Genomic DNA, 14973 nt, shown 5'->3' on the forward strand with positions numbered 1-14973 from the left:
CTCCACAGCTCAGCATTACTGTAGTTTATGCAGAAATTCGTGCTCACTCAGCCTAGATTAAAAGTTAAAAAATTCACTGGTAAGTGCCAAAAACATTTTGTGTTTCAGTTCTGAAGTGGTCAGTGTGTTTTGTCCCTGAAGCTAACCACAAAATACAGTAAAAATAACTAATTTGGTCACAGACAAAACCGCCGTCTTCTTCTGTGTATGTATCCCTTTATGAAATGTATTAATTCATAATTAATTAATTCTTAATTAACAAACAAAATCTTGATCTGTCCTCATTACTTAGGATGTAACAGAAAGATTTACACAAAGTCACCTGATAAGCTTCTGAGTGTCGCTGCCTCAAATATGTTATAATTGCACTGACTAGGCGGAAGACAATGACATACATGTGAAGACAGCCTTGTTGGAAAAGATTGTAGGTCACAGCAGAGGATAAATTTTAAACTTAATATTTTATGTAATCCTTTAAGTGGATTTCTGATACGGATTTTCATGTCTACCAGTTATGATCTACTAAATCCATGTTAATACACTGACATAAAAATAGTTTTAGCCTGGCTAGTTTATAATGAATATGAAGGCAACAATTCATATGACAAGCAGCACTTCCATTAATATATATATATATGATCCTTAGAGCAGTGTTTTTGATAGATGAACTGAACTGGTATAACCAAAATTTACCCCCTGAGGTATAAATTTAAAATATAATAAAAGCCATTTAATGATTTATTTTGAATTTAGGATTAAAAAATTATGCCACGAACACTGTACTTTTTTGATGTCTTTCTAATCATTTCCCCTCAAATCAGTGTTCATTATTTTAACTGATAATAACTCAATCACAGCATAGATTGAATGCAATTAAACTTTATTCTACTGTGTGGCTTAAAAAAAGCCAAGTGGATAACTAATACAACAAATAGGAGATTCACACAAGGTCCATTTGAGCTTTACTCTTCATCATGTCCCTTCTGTACAAAAAAAAAGAGAAAAGGGAAAGATTATCAGTTGTGGTAAAATATTTTAGTTCTAAATGTTCTGTAAAAATGTATTGTATGCCAGTGTGGCAAAATAAAAAGAGTGCTTGAAAATGGGGGAATTACAAATGCACTGATAGAAAAATGCTTAATCACTGGCCTTAGAACCAACATCACGACTTTTGGCACGCAGCTTGTTGACTTGTGACTCTGCAATGTCAGCTCTTTCTTCTGCTTCATCAAGTTCATGCTGGATTTTCCGTAACTTGCTAATATGTGTGTTGGCTTGTTCCTCCTATGAAGCAGGATAAGCAGTTGTAGGATTAGAGCCTGAACTTAATAGTATGATTTGTCAGAAAAGTGTGAACACTTACAGCTTCCTCTGCAGCCCTCTTGTAAGCCTTGACCTTTAGCTGAAGCTTATCAACAAGATCTTGCAGTCGAGCTAGATTCTTGCGGTCCTCCTCAGTCTTTTAAGTCAAATTACAGCAAAGAGACTTGAGAATTTGCTGAATGAAAATGTCATTGACATCACATTTTCTAGGTGTATTCAGTAATGAAATTAGCTTTTTTGCTTTTTTTTTTTTTTTTTTTTACCTGGTAGGTCAGTTCTTTAATACGTCTCTCATATTTGCGAATTCCTTTCACTGCCTCACTGCTCTTCTTCTGTTCAGATTCTACTTCATTCTCCAGCTCCCTCACCTGTTGACAGAGTGTGAATGTGTTTACAGCGTACCACTTTTAGTATTCAGAAAACAATGTTGGGATTTATGATAGGTCACTCACCCGAGCTTCTAGTTTTTGGACTTGTTTCTTGCCTCCCTTCATAGCGATTTGTTCTGCTTCATCCAGGCGATGCTGCAGGTCCTTAATGGTCTGCTCCATGTTCTTCTTCATACGCTCCAGGTGAGCACTTGTGTCTTGCTCCTTCTTCAGCTCCTCAGCCATCATGGCAGCATCAGTTATAGCCTTCTTGGCTTTTTCTTCAGCGTTCCTGCATTCTTGCACTGCCTCTTCCACTTCTGTCTGAAGTTGGGATGTGTCAGTCTCCAGTTTTTTCTTCTGATTCAAGAGGCTTGTATTCTGGACCATAGAGACATTTGCAGCGAATTAGAAGCTGAATAAATGGATCTGTACGGAATGGAGAATAACCAATCACATACCTGGGAGTGCAGTAGCTGCACTCTTTCACTAGTATCCAGCAGCTCTTGCTCGGCAAGCTTGCGGCCTCTCTCAGTTTGCTCAAGAGCTGCTCTCAGCTCCTCTAGTTCAGCCTGCAGAAGGTTGTTGCGTCTTTCTACAATCGCAATGTTCTCCTTCAGATCGTCATTTGTTCTCAGAGAGTCATCCAGCTGTAGCTGAGCATCCTAGAATATGAGTGCAAAGTAATTTAGACAAACATTTCAACAACTCTCTAACTCTCCCAAAGCTCTTGTTTTTTGCTTTATTGTTCCACAATATTGATTAAGAGCGTGTCTTACTTTCAGATGTGCTTGGACACTTTTGAGTTGTTTCTGAGCCTCTGCTGCCTGTCGGTTTGCCTGACTAAGTTGGATCTCCATCTCGTTTAGATCCCCTTCCATCTTCTTCTTAATTCTAAGGGCCTCATTCCTGCTTCGTGTTTCTGACTCCAAAGAACTTTGCAGAGTATCAATGGTTCTCTGCAAATTGCGCTTGCTCTGCTCCATCTCTTCATCCTTTTCAGCTAGTTTGCGCTCAATATCCGCCTTTGTTTGGTTAAATTCTAGCTGAGCTCGCAGAATTTTACCCTCTTCGTGCTCCAGGGAGGCCTTTCAAAGAAAATTGCGTTTTGTTACTTGGTTTGCAAGACACTTTATTTTTAATAATAGTATTTAATATCATTTTAATAAAAAAAAAATACAGTGTTTTTCTCAAAACTGCAATAAAGCTGTGTCTGAAAACTTACTTCTGCCTCTTCCAAAGCAGACTGAATCTCACTTTTTTCTTGCTCCAGCTGTTTTCTCATTTTCTCCAGTTCATGAATGCTCTTTCCTCCCTCACCAAGTTGCTCAGTAAGATCAGAAATCTCCTCTAGATAAAAAAAGAACATTGCATTTCAATATATTGCCTTATTTTCTCCAGCCTTAGCGATAATGTCTAAATAAAGTCTTTTTTTGAATATTTGCCTTTTTATTTATTATAATAATTTATTCAAAGATTCTTTGCAAATTTACCTTGGAGATTTTTGTTTTCTCTCTTCATGGTCTCCAGGTGATCTAAAGATTCTTCATAGGAATTCTTCAACTTGAAAAGTTCAGTACTCAGACATCTGGCTTCCTTCTGAGAGCTCTCTAGCTCAACCTGTGACTCTTCAAACTTTTGCTTCCACTCAGCCAGGACCTATCAACAGGTAATTAAATATATATATATATATATATATATATATATATATATATATATATATATATATATATATATATATATATATATATATATATATATATATATTTTTTTTTTTTTTTTTTTTTTTTTTTTTAAGATTAATCCCAAATCAAAAATCATGTTTACTTACCTTATCAAAGTTTCTTTGTTTCTTGTCCAAGGCTGCTGCAGCCGCATTAGACCTCTCTAGGTCCACCATAAGATCTTCAATCTCATTTTGGAGTCTGTGTTTGGTCTTTTCAAGAGATGAACATTTCGCATTAATTGCTTCAACAGCTTCTTCAGCTTCCTGCAACCGTTGAGCCAGTTTCTTCCTGTTTTAGAAAACAAAACAATATGAGGTAGATCATTTCATTTGCACACCGTTGAAGAAATAGATTTTTTACACATTTTATTGTATTTTTACCTTATGTTTGGGGAAGCTTGGCCAACTAACAGAAAAACTTTTTGTTCGTCTTACATTTTAAAAGAAACATAACACAAACAAAAAGCTTATCTGTCAGTAGAGAAGTTAAACCTTAAAAAAGTGCAAATATATATGATATTCTATATGGAAGCATATCTTACTTGGCTTCCTCCAGTTCTTCCGTTCTCTGGATGGCATCAGTTTCATACTTGGTTCTCCACTGAGCCACCTCAGAATTAGCTTTAGACATGCTTCTCTGAAGCTCTGCTTTGGCCTCCTGCTCCTCCTCATACTGCTCTCTGAGCAGATCTGTGTCATGACGGGCTGACTGTACAGCATGGGCAAGAGCATTCTTTGCCTAGAGAAGAACAAATTTGATATTATTATATAGAGTCATTGTCTAAATATTATTTAATTCATATTATCATGTCCACACCTTAGTTTCCTCCTCCAGTTGCCTTTTAAGATCTTCAATTTGCTGAGTAAAAGACATCTTGCTTCTAGTTAGCTGGGAGACAAGAGAGTCCTTCTCCTCAAGCTGTCTTGAAAGTTCACCTAGGGATGATTTTATGCATTTTATTATTGTTAGTTCTTCCACTCATATTGATTGAAAAAAATGTATTTGACAGGCTTACCATTTTCAGATTGTAGTTTAGATTTTTGCATTGTGAAGTCATTGATACAACGCTGTCCCTCTTCATATTTTGTTCTGTATTCATTCATTTGATCTTCCAAAGACCTGCAGGTCTTCTCAAGATTGGCCTGAACAAGGTACACGATTCGGGTCAATAAAATTACTTCACAGCATATGTTTGACTACTAGCATTTAATGACTACTTGTATTAACAATACCTTTGTCTTAACAACATGTTCCATGTTGGAGACCACATCATCCAGCTCAAGTCTGAGTTCACTTTTTTCCTTTTCCAGTTTTTGCTTAACTCTCTGCAGATTGTCTATCTGCTCTCCCAAATCTGCCACACTGTCAGCTTGTTTCTTCCTCAGTGTGGCGGCAGTGGCCTCGTGCTGCAGAGTGGCCTCTTCAAGGTCTCTGCGAAGTTTCTGAAACTCTGCCTCTCGTTTCTTGTTCATCTCAATCTGAGCAGCTGTAGCTCCTCCAGCCTCCTCCAGTCTCTCACTGATCTCCTCCAGCTCTCTGGCTAAATCTGCTCTTTGTTTTTCCACCTTGGCTCTGGCAGCTCTTTCTGCCTCAAGCTCTTCCTCCAGCTCCTCAATACGTGCCTATTATCACAAATATATCAAAATTATCTCTCGTGGCTCATTCATTTTTCCCATGGCAATATGTTCTTTGTGTCTTTGTTACCTGAAGTTCCTTCAGTTTTTTCTGTAGCTGAATACAAATAGTTTGTTCATCCTCAATTTTCCCATTGAGCTGACTGATTTCAAAATCTTTCCTATGATTGAAAAAGAGATGCTTACTGCCCTTATCCTTTAGAACACAGATTAGACTGAAAAAAAAATTGAACAATTTGAGTTACTTTTTTAGGCGCTCCTCTAGCTGCTGTTTGTCATTCTCCAGGTCCATTAAGCTTTCCTGGGTTAACTTCAAGTCTCCTTCTAGTTTCCTCTTGGCTCTTTCTAGATCCATCCGGATCTTTTTTTCTTGCTCCAGAGATCCTTCCAACTGGTATAAATAATTCAACATGCCAGTTCGTCACATGGTCTTTTGCTTGTATCAAGAATATTAAACATAGTTGTAAATTGTAAAACTCACATCATCCACTTGCTGCTCTAGCTTTGCTTTGGCTTTGGTGAGGGTGTTGACTTTGTCCTCCTCACTTTGCAGGTCATCCAGTGTCTGCTGATGAGCTTCCTGCAAGGCCTTCTTCTCCTTGGTTAGCTTTGCAATGATGTCGTCCAAAGCTGCCATTTCCTCTGTCAGGTTCTTCACCTGCAAAAGAACATGATGTTCTGAGTGTTTGTACAATAAAACTGTGAACGTGTGTGTTGTTTAGATAATCATCCCTGACCTTGTTCTCAGTAGCATGCTTCTCTTTCTCCACTTTAGCCAGCGTTAGCTCCAGATCATCAATGTCTTTCTTCAGCTCAGAGCACTCATCCTCCAGCTTTCTCTTCTTAGCTGTCAGCTCTGCGTTCATCTCCTCCTCATCCTCAAGTCGTTCTGTGAGCTCTTTGGCTTTTGCCTCAAGCTGGATCTTGTTTTTGATAAGCTGGTCGCATCGCTCTTCTGCATCACACAGATTGTCTTGCTCCTGTTTTTAAATGATGATAAAACTATTTAGTAATTTCTATACTGCAAAATACATTTACTTCTACATTTTAAATGCACAAAATATTAACTGACCGCTTGGACTTGAAGTTGTAGGTCATTCTTCTCTTGGAGAAGAGATACCATTTTTTCTTCTAGTTCTTTCCTTCGGGCTTCAGATTTAGCATAAGCCTCTTTAAGCTTGGCAAATTCATCCTTCATATTTGCCATCTCTTTTTCTGCTTCTGCTGATTTTAGCAGAGGTTTGATCTTGAAGAATAGCTTCATCCAGGGCCAATTCTTCACCCCCATGAAGGCACGGACATTCCACTGGATGACCAGAAGGGCATCCCTGTGAGGAAATTCAATTATTATGTCAGACAATTTCACAAAAAGTGGCAAATTGTTAATGTAGTGCTTAATATACAGATCATTCTTGCCTTCTTTCAACTATCTTCTGGAACTCAACCCTTGCTAGGAGTCCTCTGGATCTAGCTTGAATACCAGAAATAATAAGAGATAGTCTGTCATCTCTCATTTCTTCCAACTGACCCAGTAAGCCAGCCTTGAAGAACACCTAAGCAGAATTCATTATAAAAGCATGAATTTTACTCACAGTTTTACATGAACGCTGTCATATTTGCTAATACCAAATAATAGATGTAGGTTTACTTATATTAAATAACAGATAAAATCACTCTTCAGATAAATGTGTGTTTTCACCTTAGTGTGTCCAAATTTATATTGATTGTGATCAATGTCCAGTGAGCTCAGGAGTTTCTCAGCTCCTTTCCTGCTATCTATGAATTGACCTTCAGGTATGGCAGCAGGGTTCAGAATTCGGTACCTGTAAATAAGTACAGAACATCTCCATAATAATTGAAAGAATTGTTGTGAATTTAGAGTTTCAATGTCACAGAATAATAATGACCTCTGTTTGAAATCTCCATAGAGGATTCTATTGGGGAAGCCCTTCCTGCAAATCCTAATGCCCTCCAGTACACCGTTACAGCGTAGCTGGTGCATAACCAAGGGATTCTCCATTGCACCAGGAGTCTTTGTCTCATTAGGTATGATGCAGCGCACAAAATGAGGGTGTGTTGATCTTAGGTTTGTCATTAACTTATTCAAATTTTCCTGTTGGGAAAACAAAGAATATTTAATGATGTTAAAGAGCATTTTCAATTACCTAAAAAAATACTGATATAGATCCAGTGGAAACAGCTTCATCACATAAAGCATACATTATCAATTCTTTTATTTTTTGAGTATTTGAGGCTGAAATCATATTACCCTGTGAAGCGCAGACACAGTTTGGAAAGAGGAGCCCTTCTTCTTACTTCCACCACCTTTACCTCCCTTACCATTATCTTGAGCTGGTCAAAACAAGGTACAGTAGTTATTGTAAAGCAGCAGTAAAACACTCACAAGTTCATATGGTATTCTATTGTGCATAAATAATACATACATACATACCAGACTCTGCCCCAGAATAATTAGCAAAGAGCATTGACAGGAGTTTGACTGTAGACTTTTGAAAAAGTCCAACAACAGTCTCATTCAGTGGGTCTTTGTTCTTCACCAGCCAGTTGTTGATATTATAGTCAACTGTACCAGCATAGTGAACCAAAGAAAAATGAGACTCTGGCTTCCCTTTGATTGCTCTTGGTTTCTGAAAGTTGTTTGATTTCCCAAGGTGGTTGTCATAAAGCTTGGCTTTAAAGGTTGAATCACTGGCTTTGGGAAACATGCACTCCTCTTCAAGGATAGACATGATACCCATAGGCTGAATAGAGAAGTTGATAAGATTGAGTTACTGACATAGCACACCATTTATGTATGACAACTTTATCGTTACCACTACTTACTTTCTCAATGAGATCAATGCAGGCCTGCAAATCCATACCGAAGTCAATGAACTCCCACTCAATCCCTTCTTTCTTGTACTCTTCTTGTTCCAGCACAAACATGTGGTGGTTGAAAAACTGTTGCAGTTTCTCATTGGTAAAGTTGATGCAGAGTTGCTCAAAAGTGTTGAACTGTAGTTATTACATTTATTGAAATGAATCGAAAGTATATGTAAGTTAGACAGTATGCATTTTAAACTTGACAACTTCAGAATTTATCCACAAAGACTTACATCGAAAATCTCAAAACCAGCAATATCCAGTACTCCAATGAAATATTGACGCGGTTGTCTAGTGTCCAGAGACTGATTGATTCTTACAACCATCCAGAGGAACATTTTTTCATACACTGACTTGGACAGTGCACCAATAGCGTAGTACACCTGAGCACAGAGAAGCATTGTATGGTTTTCCATTACACTGATAAATAGCCATCATTTCATTACTGACACTCCAACTCACCTGCTGGACATTTTGCCCTTTGGTGACCCATTCATTTCCTACTTTCACTCTTGGATGGCATAAACCTTTGATTAGGTCAGCAGAGTTTAGACCCATCAGATACGCGACTTTGTCTGCATCTGTAAAATTATTATGTGTTTAATAAGAGAAGCTTGAATTTAATTTGCTACTTTCTAATTTTACTCTACATACCTTCAGTCCCATCAGCTTCTGCTTGCTCCTCCCTCTGCTTTTGTTTGAACTTCATATTACCATAATGCATAATGGCTCCAATCAGTTTATAGATGCCATTTTTCTCCTCCTGAGTAAAGCCTAGCACATCAAACGCTTCCTACAGTTTACAGAATTGGAAGTGTCATATGAAAGCTTCACAACAACAGAAAAGAGGCTGTAAATCAATTAATTCTTACGTCAGTGGCGAGTAGCTCTTCACCATCATTAATTGAGGCTACAGTTGTTTCTCCTTGAGAGATGTAAGCGTAGTCATAGGGGTTATTGGTGATGAGCAGCATCTCTATTTCAAGAGTGAAAAAGGAGCGTCAGTTTGTAGTGGTAAAACTGTAAGGCCTTTGATTATGGGATATCTGCTGTTTCTTACCCAGTAGCTCAGGTTTCCGCTGAGAGAGGATTTGGTAGAAAATGTGATAGTCTCTTTCAGCTTTAAGCTGAAATGTCACTCTTGACTTCTCCAGAAGATCTGAATTTTTATATTAAAAAAAGTCAGTTTTTGACCGTCAGTGTTTTTTGTAACACCAAAAAAATGGTATGAATTCTTACATGTCTCAATGTCAGCAGAGGCCAGCTTGCCACTGGCACCAAAATGAATTCGGATAAATTTTCCCTAAAAGAATTGAAAAATACAATTTTAAGAAATTAAGCACAATGAATGAATATGCTACTGAAAATGAATCAGTCTTATAAGTACCTGTATTTGTTGAGAGACACTCAATACTAGATTCTAAGCAACATCTGATATTAAGACTTTTCTTTTGCTATTTTATGCAATAATTATATATAAATTATATGTAAAGTAAATATTATAAATTAAATATATACTATCACATTTATAATGATTCAGGATTCAGTCTGCCATCTGCCAAGCCCATGTTCTCTTTATATAACTTTGGTTTATCCAGAAGAAGGTATTCTCACACTATATTTGTGACAGAGTTGTGACATGTATTAGCTGAAATGTAAATTGGACATCTATTAAGATCAGGGGTGTCAAACTGTAATTCCAACCCTGCTCCATCACACATACCATGTAACTTTCAAATAAGCTTGAAAGACTTGATTAGCTGGATCAGATGTGTTTAATTAGGGTTGCATATATTTTGACACCCCGATTTACATGTTCGCTGAATGTTTTACATAAATGTTCAATGCTGAAGCTTACAAATCTTGAGGAGTTGTCATTTCTGATGGTCTTTGCATTACCAAAAGCTTCCAAAGCAGGATTAGCCTGGATGATTTGATCCTCCAGCGTTCCCTGTAATGAAACAGCAAGTGTCTTTTTAAACTTTATTTTCAATGAATGTAGAAACAGTTTACAGTTATGAAAATGACAATTACCTTTTTTTCTGACCCATCTTTCTTTGCTGAGCCTCCAGCTGCAATGCTTGCAAAATATTGGATGACTCTCTTTGTGTTTACAGTCTTTCCTGCACCTGATTCTCCACTACAGTAACAAAGAACATTAAAATAAATTGGGTAATACGTTAGAGTATTGTTCCATCATTAATGAATAACTACACAGTAACAAATGATTAATGCACTATTAACATTGTAATAAATAAAATGACCTAACAAGAAAATGGGATTAACAATTTAGTAAGTAATAGCACAATTAGCCAATCAAAAAGTACAGAGATCTCCTAAGAAGGTGCATAATTAATGTAAATTATGCATAATAAATAATTATTTCCAAAATTAAGATAATACTAACCCACTAGTAATGACTCAATTTTACCAAATATTACCAAATCCTTACCAAAACCTCAAAAGTTTACAATGACTTCAGTAATTACTAGAGAGTTATTATGATCTTCACTTTAGAATACTGATCCAAATAATGAGGCTCTCCCTCTGACGTATTTGGTAATACTTCAGTCATTACTAGTGGGATACCATGACCTTCACTTTAGAATTAATTTAATAATTATGAACCTGTATACTGTAATTCTTAGTAGTTCTTGGGGAGGTATAAAAAAAAAATTACTGACTATCTAATAGTGAACTACTACATCTGACTAAGTACTATTACTTACTAATGCATTAGTCAGCTTCTTGTTAGTTAGTAGTAGTTACTAGAGTGCTAATATTGCATTACTCATGTGTTCTTGTGTAGTTTTTCATTAATGATAATGATGGAACCATATTCTAAAATGTTACCATCAGTTATTTAAATCTTTAACATGACTAAAATATTTTAACTAAGGAATTACTTAAAAAATAAGCAATTTTACTTACGTGATCAGAATTGACTGGTTTTCCCTGTCTGAAATGGAGAAGATTGTAATGTTACTAATTGAAATGGAGAAGATTGCAATGTTATGACGTCTATGTTGTTGATGTTTATGAGGATGATGCTCATGCAGAGATTAGTGCAGAATTCAAAAACCTATACAAAGGTCTACACCTCCCTTGCCTTATTCGAAATGCTTTCAGCTAGAATAGAAGTACTCTTAGATCTACAGAGTGGAGCAGATTTGTAGCTTTGTCCATACCTGTCAACATGTACTGGTAGGCGTTATCAGAGATTGAAAAGATGTGGGGAGGAGCTTCACTCCTTTTTTTCCCTCTATAGGCTATAACCACCTCCTGATTGTATACCGGTAGCCACTTGTAAGGGTTGACAGTGACACAGAACAGCCCGGAGTAGGTCTGTGGGAAAGGGACACGTAAAGTTCAGTAATTGAAGCTAAATAGGAAGTGGTACTAAAATGATCTGCTCTTACATAGATCATCCATGCTGCATAGCGCTCTTTGAGGTTGAACAGCACGGCTGGCTCATGAAGGAAGGTGAACATTGCCATGTCTTCAATTTTATCAAACTTTGGTGGGTTCTGGGGATGAATGTCAGCTTCCTTTACACTGACAGTCTGTTAGAAGCAGAAAAATAAGAATTAGAACAATTGGACTAATTCTTTAATGCAAAAAAGGCATCGAATTTGTGTGCATATTGTAAAGTTGCTCTAAAATCAAATCATCTTTAAGCTGACATCTTAATTTAGACCTTTATTCATTTTATTGCCAAGATATTACAAATTTCAAAATTATTACAAATTGTACCTCATAATGTTTTCAGTGACCACTTGTACGACTAAAAATGTACCAATACATATAAGCCAATATAAAATATCTCTGTGCCTGTAAGTGTCCATCCTTAAAAATTGCTTTTTTCTAAAATGCTCACTCAGATAATGTTCATTCATTTATTTGAGCTTACCTTTCTTTTCTCAGTCACTACAGTGACTTTGTCACCTTCACGACTGACAACTGAAGCTTTCACATACTCTTCATCTGGATCAGGCACAAAACATTCCTTTTTCATATCAAATGGACGAGTTTGTGCTTCCAAACGTTCTCTTTCTGACTTCCGCAGGTAAGAAGCTGCTGGTCCAAACTCTGCCATCTGAGCGTCCGCCATGACTGCCTTTTCTGGAGATGATAAGGTAGATTAAGTCCATGTTTTTGCAGATTTGCTGTGATCAAGCAGTTGTATTTATTATAGTTGCACATTGCCTTACAGCTTTTTACCACATGATTATATAAAAGCCTGCTTTTAAATATAAAGAAAAGGTCCTTAAACATAGAAAATATGCATGACTTTTACCTGATGTGCACCAGGCGGCTGAAGAAGAATCTGTCAGTGTAAATATTGATTAACTGTTACTCCTTAATGTTGAAAACTGTTACATCACTAAACAACACATTGCTTAAAATATGTAATCAGAAGAAAGCAACACAATAAGTAGTAAACAGATTTATCATGAATGAACTTATGGAACAAATTTGTATAGTTTTCTTTTAAATCTTACCCTCAGATGAAACTTCTGACTTGTCTGGAGACCAACCATGAGACCATCTCTTTATAAAGGAAGTCACCCTCCCAAATTTGGGGAAGGCATCCCACAAGGCAGGAATGCTATTGCGTCTAAGCACCGTTAGGGTGCAACGAGGGTAGTTATGGGTATTAGGGAGAAGCAAGAACCTGCTAGGTGAGTTAAGTCTTATCTTTGTTAGATTGGTTAGTGCTCCATATTAGGTTCTCGTTGATAGCAGTGCACCAATTTAGGTCAGCTAAAAGAGTTAAGTGGTTTGCACTTAAATGAAATGTGAATGATTAAAGCCAGACAAAGTTGTACATTAAAGAATAGGCATCCGAGGTGAATATTACTCCAAAACTTGGGACACAGGAGCAAGATATTTATAGAAAATTCCATTTGTGTGTTCTTTTGTGGTAAGCCATCTCTGCATTACTTTAGTGCCACATGAGGGTTTAACAGGCAGCAAAGGGATTCAAATGCTGGATGTCTTAGCAAACTTTAGATGGAATTCTATATTTATCATCCAACATTGTTTAGAATACTCAGGAGAAGGTATCAGATTTCAGTAAAGTGATACATTTGAACCGCATGCCATGTGGGCTCTCAATTACCCAGAGAGCTTAAGGGGGGTTAATATGCGACATTGTGTTTTTTTGTCAGTCTTTGCAGAGATGCAAACAACAATATCAGATGCCCTCTGAGTCTGCATCTATATTAAGCATCTTAGTCTGCGAGATTATCCAGGCGACAAGTGTCGAACAGCACACACAGTGGTCTTTCACAGGTGTCATACCTCAAATTCAGCAAATAAAAAAGATAATGGTAGTACAATACAAAAGAAAACTGGAGTCCCCTGGGTAAGGAACGGTGCAGACTGAGGTTACTGCCGTGCCATCCTTCATTATCATCCACCGCCAGCAAGTGTCTCCCACAACAACCCATGCTGTTGACAACCCATTGTTTCTTTGAGGACAAAGATAACCCTGTGAAATTCCTGTAGAGTGGATCTCACTGATTGAGGAGTCAAACCACATCATACTGTGAGCCTCTGGACCTTACTTTATGTCTCTGTCTGGGATCAACTATAGCCCATCACCTGGCCACCATAGGTGTCTTTCCTCGTAAATAAAACCAAGTGACAGGCCTGCACAGAGACCCATCAATATTTTATGGTATGCTAAAATTCTTGTAATGGTATAGAGTCCTGTACTCATGTTAATTCTTTGTTCGAGGGTACACATGTTGGTATTTCCATGCTGATGTCCTTGGAATTTGAGTGATGAAAGGGGCACTAATCCATAGGCCTCATGGGTGGACATTCTGTTCATATAGTACAAATGAATGCCGACAGAAACACTGAAATGGTGTTTAAAGGTAAGTGCAAAAGTACATAGTTATAATTATAATATTCTCAAGTTGCTGTCAGCAAAGTTTTTTTCTATGTGTGTTTGTTAATTTGTAGAGTACTTGAATAGGGCTGAATACAATTTGATGCATAAAAACCTGGCAGACATGACTGAAGGTGAGTTCTTTGACAGTTACCACGCAGAAAGGGTCAACAGATAAACAAGGAGTTAAGTGCCTATGACAAGTGATAAGACTGTTCTATTCTGACACCCAGCCACATCTTTTAAACGATGACTGGTGTCAAAGTGCAAAAGGAAGTGAGAAATGCCAAGCCATTGCTGAAGACTCAGTAAAGATAACGATGACCTCTCTAGTTTTCCAAAGTCAGAGCGGCACTTAACATTTGGAAAGTCGTTCTGACTCACAGGTACGTGCTTTAAAATTAATTTTGTTCTCACTGGTCATTAAATGAAATAACTGTGAATGTATGACTTTCATTACACCTGTCATGGGATTACACATATATCCTCAAATTGTACTTTTGTAATTTAATATGACATAGTTGACCATGTTATAAAGAATTATGAATACATAGCAAACTTTATTTAATATGTCCAAAATCAAATCAAACTCTTTTTTATAGAATATCTATGAGTGCAAGTGGGAATATTACAGCAATGGCAGGTATGATCAAAATAAGTAAAGAACCCCTACGAGCACGTATGAGTTATATCTAGACAGCATGGTTACAACTTGACATCAAAATTAAAACTCTTGAGTCTTACTGGTACAAAATAAAAGATTATTTTAAAATGAACTAGAACATGAAAATGACCTGGAACTGATATGTACAAAATAATACAAAAATAATAATTTCTTTATATTTGCACATTTTTGTAATATCTGTACATGAAATGCATCTAAGTTTAAAGATGATCTGGCACACTGAAGTATCGGCACAGCTGTTTGTGGTTATATGCATAAGAGTTGTTCATTGCTTTTCCCTTTCTGTCCAATCTATTTTGAGAACCAAAGGCTTTGTTATATCTCTTTCCATTTTATACATATAACACTTCCCTGTCCGGCACTTAAAACCTTCGATCCCTGCTGTCATGTAGCATGTGCAGTGAAGTTCTTCTGAGTACACTGAGTTCATGATGTACATTGCTTAAGATATGAA

The 14973-nt window shown here is 37.0% G+C and overlaps 1 protein-coding gene across 1 annotated transcript; it reads right to left on the bottom strand.

Annotated features, from left to right (window-relative positions):
- Nucleotides 1-871: 871 nt before the first annotated feature.
- Nucleotides 872-12498, bottom strand: myh7 (myosin heavy chain 7). The gene is made up of 39 exons (XM_043257981.1): nucleotides 12438-12498; nucleotides 12233-12262; nucleotides 11846-12057; nucleotides 11355-11498; nucleotides 11124-11280; nucleotides 10867-10894; nucleotides 9970-10075; nucleotides 9794-9886; nucleotides 9175-9238; nucleotides 8996-9094; nucleotides 8808-8911; nucleotides 8590-8728; nucleotides 8398-8516; nucleotides 8169-8318; nucleotides 7897-8067; nucleotides 7505-7814; nucleotides 7322-7404; nucleotides 6960-7165; nucleotides 6752-6875; nucleotides 6469-6605; nucleotides 6125-6380; nucleotides 5790-6032; nucleotides 5534-5710; nucleotides 5298-5443; nucleotides 5123-5213; nucleotides 4651-5040; nucleotides 4434-4560; nucleotides 4235-4353; nucleotides 3960-4156; nucleotides 3523-3706; nucleotides 3185-3350; nucleotides 2917-3041; nucleotides 2471-2779; nucleotides 2153-2356; nucleotides 1776-2072; nucleotides 1587-1691; nucleotides 1364-1459; nucleotides 1150-1284; nucleotides 872-983 (listed from the first exon to the last, which is right to left on the bottom strand). Exons 3-39 carry the CDS (start codon nucleotides 12044-12046, stop codon nucleotides 963-965), a joined length of 5823 nt encoding a protein of 1940 aa, XP_043113916.1. The 5' UTR covers nucleotides 12047-12057; nucleotides 12233-12262; nucleotides 12438-12498; the 3' UTR covers nucleotides 872-962.
- Nucleotides 12499-14973: the final 2475 nt, after the last annotated feature.

Source organism: Puntigrus tetrazona, chromosome 2 (genome assembly GCF_018831695.1).
Source record: "Puntigrus tetrazona isolate hp1 chromosome 2, ASM1883169v1, whole genome shotgun sequence".
NCBI classification, from domain to species: Eukaryota; Metazoa; Chordata; class Actinopteri; order Cypriniformes; family Cyprinidae; genus Puntigrus; species Puntigrus tetrazona.

Bases quoted from the DNA above. Each gene is read 5' to 3' on its own strand.
- myh7 (XM_043257981.1), bottom strand. From the start codon at position 12,046: ATGGCGGACGCTCAGATGGCAGAGTTTGGACCAGCAGCTTCTTACCTG. The intron at 5,711-5,789 runs GTCAGGGATGAT...GTTCTTTTGCAG, and splicing joins AGCATGCTACTGAGAACAAG to GTGAAGAACCTGACAGAGGA. The intron at 5,444-5,533 runs GTGAGTTTTACA...TATTTATACCAG, and splicing joins TAGAGCAGCAAGTGGATGAT to TTGGAAGGATCTCTGGAGCA.